This window comes from Lepidothrix coronata, unplaced genomic scaffold (genome assembly GCF_001604755.1).
Source record: "Lepidothrix coronata isolate B3197 unplaced genomic scaffold, Lepidothrix_coronata-1.0 Scaffold315, whole genome shotgun sequence".
NCBI classification, from domain to species: domain Eukaryota; kingdom Metazoa; phylum Chordata; class Aves; order Passeriformes; family Pipridae; genus Lepidothrix; species Lepidothrix coronata.
Window position 1 is genome coordinate 134836 of NW_016690495.1, and position 10846 is coordinate 145681.

General features: G+C 52.1%; 1 protein-coding gene across 1 annotated transcript in view; it reads left to right on the plus strand.

The window, feature by feature from the left end:
* Window positions 1–1292: 1292 nt before the first annotated feature.
* Window positions 1293–10846, plus strand: part of HS3ST3B1 (heparan sulfate-glucosamine 3-sulfotransferase 3B1) — a 29866-nt gene continuing 20312 nt past the window's right edge. Inside the window, exon 1 of the mRNA XM_017837887.1 lies at window positions 1293–1739. Within this exon, the coding sequence (XP_017693376.1) occupies window positions 1315–1739 (425 nt within the window). The 5' untranslated portion in view covers window positions 1293–1314. The remainder of the gene's footprint in view (window positions 1740–10846) is intronic.

Here is a 10846-nt window from a genome sequence, read left to right on the forward strand (position 1 = left end):
CCCACAGCTGTGATTCATGCATTGCCTGGAACTGTCCTCTTTAATTCCCTTCACAATTACCCGTCTGGGCCAGCTGGCACAGCTCTGCCAGCACACACAGGGAAACTGGGAAGCAATTCCTCCTGTCCCTGCACTTCGGCTCTGCTTGGTTGGGATCACCCTTCACACCACAGAGAGCCCAGCAGTGCTGTCTATTTTCTCTCACAGCAGAGGGATTCTTTGGAACTGTTTGCTGTTGACTCTGCAGCTGAAGTACAAAAGTTCTCCTTGCGTCATCCCAAAATCTGCTTCGCAAATACCTGGTCCTGGGAAGGACTGGGGCCAGTGACACCAGAGCTGGTGGCCCAAGCTCTGTGTTAACCCACTGAGCAGCTTTTAGAGAAGTCATACACTTCTCAGGGTCTTATTTATCTTATTTTCCTTTATTTCCCCTCAATCTTTATTTCTCCTCCTTGAAAAAGCAACTCATCAAAAGAGTGGGTAAAACACTGAATCACAGAATGGTTCGGGTTGGGAGGGACCTCAAATGCCATCAATGGCAATCCCTGCCGTGGGCAGGGACACCTTCAACAAAACCAGGTTACTCCGTGCCCTTTCCAGCCTGGCTCTGAAAACTTCCAGGGCATCCACAGCTTCTCTGGGCAATGTTCGAGCACCTCATTGTAAAAAATTTCTTCCTGATGTCTATTCTGCCCTCTGTCAGTTTAAAAATATTATCCCTTGTCTCTGCCAAGAAGTTTTCCCCCACTTCCCTTAGGTGCTGAAAGGCGGCAACAGGGTCTCCCCGGCGACCTTATTATCCCAGTATATTGGGAATAAGGAGGAGGAAAAAGTGACTGAGTTGCCGCCAACACCGTGACGCCCCAGCTGGCGATTCCCTGCAGCCCTGGGGGGACAGAGAGCGGGGAATGTACAGCACACAGCCCTCGGCGGGATTCACCCCGTGCGGACCCAGTGGCAGCTCCGGGACGGCGGCGGGCGAGCGAACCGCCCCGACGGTGCGATCCCTCCCCGCGCCATCAACCAATGAGTTCATCCCTCCTCCCGCTTCTCCCCTCCCCGTCTCATTATGCACCGGCGTGTGTCTGTGATAGGCTGCGGGCTCCGCCCGTCCCCGCCGCCGTGTCCCGCCCCGCCGCTGCCTTTGCTGCGCTGCCGGCGGCGGGAGCGGCGCTGGGCGGGCGGCAGCGCCGGGCACACGGCGAGAGACCGATGGGGCCGTGCTGAGCCCCCGCGGGTGCCCATGAGGCGCCGGGCAGAGCCGAGCCGAGCCGGCCGGGCTCCAGCCATGCATCCCGGCGCGCCCGCGGGCACATGGGGCAGCGCCTGAACCGCTGCCTCGATGTCCCCGTCGCGCTGCCGCCGCTGAGGCGGAGGCTGCTGCTGCTCTTCATCATGCTCTTCCTCTGGCTCTACATGTTCTACTCGTGCGCCGGCTCCTGCGCCGGGCTGGCGGCCCGCGGCTCTCCCGCGCCGCCCCGCGCCGCCCCGCCGGGGGAGCCGGGCGAGGAGAGCAGCCTGGAGGAGCAGCGGGCAGCGCCCGACGCCGCCAGCCCCATCTCCAGCTTCTTCAACGGCTCCGGCACCAAGCGGCTGCCGCAGGCCATCATCATCGGCGTCAAGAAAGGGGGGACACGGGCGCTGCTGGAGTTCCTGCGGGTGCACCCCGACGTGCGCGCCGTGGGCGCGGAGCCCCACTTCTTCGACCGCAACTACGAGCGGGGACTCGCCTGGTACAGGTACGGGACGGGGGTGCGGGGGGTCCCCCTGTCCCGCCCTGGCCGCCCCGGTGCGGGAGTGCGGGCTCCGGAGCGGCTCGGGGAGCGCCCGGGGCCGAGTCCGCTCAATGCCCACCACCCCCAGAAAAAAACAACCCCTCAAAAATATAATCAACCCCTCAAAAATATAATCAACCCAGCGCGCAGCTTGCGCTCCCCGTTAGCCCAGGCGGCGGCGGGCTTGAAGCGATCCAAACCGTGTTTGATTCTTATATGAAGGTTAAATATCAATTTAATATTCTTAAACGCTCTTATTCCGCTGTGCTGCCGGGGGCTTTTGCTGGAGCGGTTATTTTTCTTCCAGCTCGGGGTGTTGCTGAGGGATGAGTGATGTGTCCCCCGCGCAGGCACGGGCCAGAGGGCGACCGCAGATTTGGGGGGGGTTGACCCGTTTGGGGTTTTTTTTACCCGTTGGGATGGAGGTTGACCTGTTTGGGTTTTTTTTATTTTATTTTTGTTGTTTTGGGGTTTTCTTTTACCAGTTTGGAGGGCATTGACACGCTTGGGGATTTTTTTAAGGCGTTTGGAGGGTTTTTGACCCGTCCCGGGAGCGCAGAAGCAGCCGGGACTGGCAGGCGGCAGCTCCGCGTTCCAGATAAAACTTCCTCGCTCCCTCCCCGCGCTCCGTCTCCGTTAACTTTCTCCTACCCCGCAATCATCTCTGGATCGATCGCCCGGGGTCGCGATCGCCCGCCCGGCGCGGGGCTGCGGCTGCGGGGGGGAACGGGCGCGTCGGGGACGGGACGAACCCTTTGGACTGGGACAAAATTATAAATTCCTGGCTCGCATCCTGCAAGGATGGACGCCGTTCCAAGTGGTTTGGCGAGGAGCAGCCCCGTGCGGGGTGTCCGTGTGCGGATGGGCCCGGCGGAGCGGGAGGCGGCGGGTGCGGAGGAGAAGCGCTGTCGGACACGGAGCGCGGGACGAGCCGCCTTTCGGTGTCTTTTCATCCCCTTTCCGATTGAAGTTCCTTTATCGGGAATATTTTGAATATGTCTTTCTACTGAGTGTTTACAGGAATGCTAAAGGAGCAGAGATGGAAACTTTGAAGCCAGATGGGAGCTGTGAAGTTGCGAATTGTAACCTCTTTGTAGTCTTGAAACTCCCACCCGGCAAGTCCGATTAGCTTTATGTCTCTTTTTTCAATGTTGCCATCCCTCAGCAGTTAGTGAAATGAGTGCAGGATAAGATCTGGCGAGGAGGAAGTCATTTTTGAAAGCTGTTTTCGTTTTAGGAAATTCTGTCAGTTTGGTGGAGGATGCAGCGCGTGGTCCCACAGCGACCCAGATGAAACCCTTATAAATCCAGTTGGGTTTAAAAAAGTGATAATCTCGCGTTTTGAAGGAGAACTTGCATATAACAGACCAGAAGACCTGTCAGGATTTATTAGCAAAATGGTGTTGTACGTGTTGAACTCTGTTTTTAATTAGGCACCTAAATTAGACCATAAAATGGTTGATTAATCTTTTACAAGTAAGAGGTGGAAGGGGAGAAGGAGAGAATAATGCTTATGATCACATTCATCTGTTATCCCAGAGGCAGTGGGCAAAAGTCAATATTTAAAGGATACACATTATTTTTAAATTTGGACAACAGGTATCAAAGTTGTTTTAACTTCTTAAAGTTTCCTCTTCTCAGCCGCTGAATTTTAAGCGGAGTGGGCCCTATCCCTGCAAACACATTGCAGTTTCTCGATAGCATTTTTGCTGTTTTAGCTGAAATACAGCAAATCTTGGGATCTAAATGATGATATTCCCAAGCAGCCAGTGCAAGTGATGCTGAAAGTCTTGAAATCACTGGAGTGTGATTCACCCCAGGACGGCAGCATGTCTGGCTGTCTCTGGGACAGGGACCAGGGTCGATCAGGGGGGACTAAACAACGCAAAATACACGGGGGAGGATGAAAACAACAAAGTTGTTATATATTGTGCATTATTTCTAACTCAATTAGAATTAGATGCAGGAGTTTGTTCCTATAAATTTTGGCATTTAAAAATCAGTTCCTGTCTAGTAGTAACTCCGAACTCCCACTGAATTCAGTGGCTTCGTGGCTTCTCAGCCCTCCTCAAGAACACGCTTATTTCTCCCAGCCCTAATGAGGCTTTTATTTATTATCTTAATGTCAATAAGGAGATGTGTTTGTATTTTCTTGTTGATGGCCCAATAAAATTGTATTAAAGGTGCCATAGAATTTCGGTGGTGCCAGTGTCCCACAGTGAGCTGGGCAAGCCTCGCCTCTGTTTTTCAGATACTTTTGCACAAATCAACTGAACTTTGGAACTGGGGGAGTCACTGTGTCCTCAGCACCCTGTGTGTTCAGTGTAAATCCAATTGCCTGCCTTTGAAATTATAAAGATTTTTGACCAGTTTTTGACCCCCATCTCATTAAAAGTGTATTTTAGTCAACTGGCTAAATTTGATCATATCCATTAGGAGTTTTTGTTTGTTTATTTAAGTTGTTCCTGCCATCCAAAATCTGCTTTTTCAGATTCCCAAGATGCATAAGGCATCACAATTTGCTTATTTAGCTTGATGAATTCTTATTTTTGGGAATATTTGCAATTAATCATGTTTGTGTTAACCACTGATCTCTGTCTCAAGTTTTCATCTATAGAAAATAACTTCTGGAGGCGGGAACGCAAAGTTTTTCCTTGCTCCATTTTCTGTCAAGTGAAATGAAATCTGTTGGTTTATTTCCTTTGTGTGGAAGGCAAAACAGCATGAAGTGGTGCTGACCATCCATTCCTGAAAAGCAGAGGGAAAAGAGGGGGAAAATTACATTGTTCTTTTCAATAGTGAGATAACTAAAATTTAGTGAAAATAACTTCTGTCCGCACACTGTGGAGTTTGCACCCAGTAATGTTTTAACTGCCTCAAGTGAAAATATGTACCATGACAGAGGAGAAACGGGATCCAGCCACATTGCAAATAAATTTTAAGCAGCGTCTGGAATTTTTGGACAGTAGAGAAGTTCCCTCTTTGGAGCAGTAAGGGATTCTGAGCTATGTGTCTGACTGCCCGGCTGAGCAGCCTGTGGGGACGTCGTTGTTCTCTTTTGGGTTTACTGTAGGGGTTGGTGGGGGAGAAAAAATGTTTCTTGCAAGCCTAGAAAATCAATTGTTGAATTTCTTTTATTATTTTCTTTAATTCATTCAACAGTGATGCAGTTTGAAATGTCCTTGGGACCTGAAAGCCTGTTGTCCTGTAACTAATGTAAGAAAGAGATCGTGTCACTCGTGTTACACGCTTGGTGATTTTTCTTTTTTTATTATTAATTTCAGCCTAGTGGGCTGTAATACCCAGTCTCTCCTGCCTTGGGCTGGGCGTTCCCAGCCCTACTCACCATCACTGATTTATATTTCGAGTCTGTAGCTCTCTGCTGGAACCCCTGTGCCGTGGCTGTGCGGGCTGTAACCACGACACCACGGCTAGACCGAGCTCCTCTGCCTCTAGCAGTGCAGCAAGGAGACCTCTTTTCCTTTTTCCTTCTTTTTTTTTTCCATGGAAAATTCTTAAAGTACTGGTGCTTTGTCTTTCTGCTCTTGCTAAGTTGCCTTAGTTCATTCTCCTTAGTGAGACTGGGTGGTTTGGGTCAGCAGGATCAGGCCCCGAGGTCTGGTGGTGTGCGATAAACTGCTTCAAACGTGCCTTTCTCAGGCTTCCAAATCACCTAAATGACACTGGGGACCTTAATGTGCAAAGAGCTGCTTCACAGCACCTCCTGAATCAGAAGAAACTTCCTTATTTTTTACTTTTCCCTGGGAACCTCCCTTTTTTCCCCAAGGACAGTGTAGTAGTGTGAGCTGCTGCTCGCAAGGGGCCAGGCCGTGAGCAAGGGAAGAGTCAGGAAATGATGGTTAAAATTGAGGGTGAAAGCCTTGCTGTGCTAAATCTTGAGCAAGGCAGGGTTTGGCCCTAGTGTTTGGTCAGTCTCTATAATCTCAACTTTGGGGAGGGTTTAATCCCTGCTGTTTAATTGCCACTGCCACTTCGCTTCCCGGCGGGACACGGACCCGGAGCGCGGGCACAGCCGGGTGCTTGCAAAACTCAACGTGTTGGTTTCCGCTGAGTGTCACAAGCTTAGCTGGCCCCAGGAAGTTTGGGAACAGCCCTGTTTCTCCCAGCTGGACTTTGGGTGCAAATGACAGCATCTGAGCAAAGACCAGTTCCTCCAGTGCATTCCCGTGAGCTGCGCTGGGCTGGAACGAGCGTGTCCTAAAGGACAGTTGCGTTCTCTGGGATGGTTTTGCCGAACAACTTCGCCTTTGAGATTTTTGTTTTCTTGATGTAAAAAAAAAAAAAAAAAATAAAAATCAACTATTGGCCTTGCACTGTGTTGTGCTTAAGCGAGTGGGGACTTTTAGTGGTCCCCTCCAAACCTACACAGAACTCAGTGCCCCCTTGGCCACTGAATGGCTCCCCACGATGCGTCTCAACCGCTGGGCGACGTCAGGAAGAAAATGGCCCCAAAAAAGAAGGGCTGGGCTGCTAAAATCAGTCAGCAAGGCCCTTGTGTTTGCATGGGATCATTCCTTCAGATCTGAGGAGGGTTGAGTTGTTCAAACAGATGGCAAAGATTATTCGTGTTGCTGGGGTTTCAGTGCACTGCTCTGTTTCAAGCATGTTGCCCGATATGACGCACGTGACAAGTTCTTCCCAGCACGACGCTGGGGGGGGGGACGACATTGTCTGCCCTGCTCGGGTTTCATGGCCTCACCTGTCGAGCTGCTGAACTTTTCAAAGTTGCCCAAGCGTTGGGGGTGACGGATGCGGGTGGTGGATCTGCCTGGCTAATCGTGTTAGCCCGGCCCTGCCGGGGAGCGCTGTGCTCCTTGGCATGAAAACGATGGGAATGAAAACCCACGGGCTCGGCTCTGGGTTTGGGATTTATGATTTCTTTTTTTTTTTTCTTTTCAAGTGGGCCATGGCAGATGTCTGTAACACACACCAAGCTATGGATATCTCAAGGCACTTCTAGTCAAGGCTTTGTTTTCAAAAGCATCCAGCAAGCCCCGGGTGCGGTGGCTATAAAAACCCTACCCAAAGCACCATTCTTTGGAGCTGTATTTCCAAGCTGCCTGATGATGGGATTGTCCTACCTTCAGGCCTCTCTTACTGAGCTGCTCTGCTCACTCGAGCCTGAGTTTGGGGCTATTAATCCATCCTAAGTAGGAAGAAGTCTAATTTAGTGATTGTTCAGTGTGAGATTCGTGTCTCCTGGTGGTGTGACCGTGGGTGATCAATGGGTTCAGGGGATAATGAATGGGCCAGGGCTGTGTGGGATGGGTGACATATGGGCTCAAAGAACAACAAATAGCAGGGCACATGGTTTCAGTGCTGTAATTAGGGGGTCAGGGGCTATCGGCTGCTACCTGTTGTCACCGTGCGGTGCGTGAGGAGGGGCTGGAGCAGAGGCTTCTCCCTTGGTTTGTGTGAGATGACTAAGAGCTGTGCTGGGTCCTGACTTGCTGCTGATGACTGTACCGGGGCTTGCCCACGCCATGGCAATTCCAGGGCTTTCAGCAGCTCTCTGTGTGTTTAATTAGCTCAGAGAAGCACCGTGTGCTTTTTAAAGGCGCTCGGCCCAGCGGCAGCCAGAGGGCAAGAGAGTAAATGGACCTTATCCTGGCTTTCCTAATGGAAACAAGGAGTCCTGTGATGAAACATATTGATTATCAGCAGGCTCAGAGGGAAGGGTGGGGGTAATTTGGGACAGGGGTTTACTGGTGGTATAACTTTGCCATCAGGAAGTTGCTCCCAGTCTGGAGGTGGCTGCAAGGTGCCCAGAGACAAGTCAGGAAGGGCATCACATCCTGTTGGGTGTCAGACAAGAGGCAGAAGTGAAAGTCCCTCTGTCTTGAGCATCTCTCCACCTGGGAATGGTAAAGGCTCCTCAGCTGTGTTTGCAGTGGACCTTAGTTCATTCATAAAAGTGACAGGAAGGAGGCAACCCTCCCTGGTGCCACACTCTGAAGACCGAGGAGGAAAATGGACTCGGTGATGATGATGTAACACGGGGTGCTCTCGTACTGGGAGGTGAGGAGGGGCTTGTAGGAGCTGTGACAGGCCTTGCTTGGCTGCCCAACCTTTCCTCCTGGCTCTGTGGCCACAGGAGTCACTCTGAGAGGATCAGAAACTTGGGAGTTTGGGGCTTTAGAAGATGTTGATGAGAATGTTAGAGGAAAATAGGTGTACAAGTGCTGCTGGCAGAAGACCTCACACTGATTTCCAGTAAAAGAATAATTCCATTTTTTAACTTTTTTTTTTCTGTCAAAATATGTGAGCGTGACAGTGCCCTGCCATGTGGTGGCTGGGAGAACTTTATTTAGAGAAAAATAATGCCAGGTTCTGCTAAATGCTTTACATCTGTGTTAACCTCCTCGGGAACGCCCTGGAACTACCCTGCTTCAGCAGCACTGCAGTTTTCTCCACTCCCTACAGAAAAGGGAGGGAGGAAGGACATCTCTACAGAGGGATGCTGTGACTTAGCAGTGGCATCAAGGGACTCGGGGCTCAATTTGGCAGCAGGTCTGACCCAGAATTTAATTTGCAGCCAGTCTGGGGTGCAGGGCCACGTGTGGCTCATCCTGCCCTCGATGTGGCTTGTACAGAGGGCACAAAGCCTGGCTTTGCTAAACCCTGCTGGGGGCAGGGGTTTGTCCTCCCTCATCCTGGCCTTCTTGTGAGTCTTGTGCTGCTAAAATTCCTTAAGCCAGAGCTGTCGTCTGGCCAGTCCTCTCTGCTGGTGCTGCTGGGGATTTCTGTGAATCCACCAAAGTGGCTGGTTTGTAATAAAAGTGAGCAGTTGTGACCTCTCCCTGGAGCTGGCACAGCCTCTCCCCTCCGGTGTGTGTTCCTGGCAGTGCAGCAGGCAGCTCTTCCAGAACAGAGTGGGAATTGTGCACAGGCTTTCATTTTATATGCTGATGTATAACATTATAGGTGGATGTATGTATTTTATAGATCCTTCCTGAAGGTGAACTCAAGGCCAGATCCTGCACTGCCACAAGCATGGTCTGAGAGTGCTGAATATGGCTGCAGTAAAAACACCAGCTCCCTTTAAAAGACACACTTTTCACACAGGAACTTGGCTGTGATGAAAAGACGAGTCCTCAGCAGTGTGCAGTGGCAGAGAGAGAACCAGGTCCCCAAAAGTGGCCGTGTTTAATGCAGTTCAAAGCTCTACCAGGGGAAGGGCTCCAGGATCAGGCCCTCGGTGTGTATCCATGTGACTGTGAGTGCAGAAAGTGTCCCCACAGAAGCCAAAATCCATTACAATGATTAACTTCAATAAAGCAGCTCGACAAGCTTTATATTAAAGCCTTGAGCTCACAGTGTCTCTGAGCATGGAACACAAACTTGCCTTAAAACGTGAAAGTCTGTGAAGTGCAGGCGAGCGAAGGAGATCTCTAGAAATTTGTTGATCCGGTAAAAGAAAAATCAAACGTGAGAAAAGCTCTGCTCTGGGGTTAAATTGCGTTAATATTTTTGATTCAGAGCAGGGTCCGGAGGCTGCAGCGCTGGCTGGGCTCGGAGATCCTCCCGTCACTAGGGGGAGGACGAAACCCCGGCGTCTTACTCACAGAGCGTTTTGCTGCTTCACCGAGCTATTAAATATTTGTTTAAAAACTGGCAAGGCCTGCAGCTTTGGCATGCCTTCGGTTTGTTTTTCTAAAGGTGCATTAGGCTTGGAGGGAAGGCAGGAGGTGCTGGAGTAAACAGGAGGTGTGTCCCAGCCCTCGGTCCCGGAGTGGCTGCGCACGGGTTGGACGTGGGGCTGGGAATGCTGTTACTGAACCTGAATTGCAGCGGGACGCCGTGACTCTGCTCTGCCCCGTGTCTCTGCATGTTGGAGAGAACGTGGTGCCTCTCACAGAGGCGCTGAGCCTCTGCTCTGACCCCCTGCGCGCACCTCTGGTGACACAGTCAGCGAATTGTGCCGGGTCAGAGCTGGTCCCCCAGTGCCGGGGCTTCTGCAAGAGCGTTGGGACGGGGGAAGCTCACCGGGGTCTCACCTGGGACCAGCGCGGCAGTGGTGGGTGTCTGTGATCACCCCCGGGCACCCGCCCCGGCTTCCCCGTGGCTGGACCGACCCAAGGGAGCAGCAAAGGGCAGCCCGAGCACTGCCCCTTCTCCAGGACACGCTCAGCAAAACCCATCCCCATCCTTTTCCCCAGCGCGGTGCACTGAACTTGCTGCAACTTAACACAAAGCTTGTAACTTCTTTCTTTTTCTTTCTTTCTTTTTTTTTTTTTTCCCTTTTAATTTCCCTCTTGAGCTGCTCTGGTAGCTGATGAGCCTTGGGCTGTCTGCATGGCATTTGCAAGAAAGCAGAGGGGAATAACTAATAGGGGGGATGTTGAGCAGGGAAGGGAGATATCAGCCTTGCCAGAGCAGAAGTGGAATAGCCGGTTAGGGTTTCAACGTGGGTTTGCTGCAAGCCGAGAGGGGCCGGGAGCTGCTGTCTGCTCCGAGGGCTGGTAATTACAGGCTGGCGCTGCCCGGACAGCCGGACGAGCGGGAGGAGCCGCGGGTGTCTGGGCACACACCGGCGCCTTGGCCGCCTGCCCCGCCGGCACCGCCAGCGCTGCGCCCCCAGAGATGCTCCCAAGGTCGCCCTGCTAAATGCAGTGTAATAATTAATTAAGCTATATATAAACACAACGCTCACGTGGTCCTAAAAGCAGATTAAGAGGGCCGGAGTTTCCTCTTCTGCGCCTTCCTCCCCGCGAGTCTTCCTCTTCCCGGGCTCCTCCGCGGGGGAGCCCCGCAGTTGTCGCGGGCTCGGCTGTCCCAGCAGGGCTCACCAGTTGGGTTAAGCAGCTGCACAGCCGGGGCTGAGCCCAAAAACGATGGGGGCAGAGCAGGGGCTGCTCGATGGATTCCCCTCGCCCGGTTCGCCCATCAAACCCACTCCTCTCGCTGGTGGGGGAGGGCAGGACACGTGCGAAGCCTCTGCCCTCCCAAATCACTCCGTCATTTCTCTCTGCCGTGGTGCCTGATGCTGGGAATAGTCCAGTGCTGGGAATAATCCAGTGCTGGGAATAATCCAATGCTGGGAATAGCTG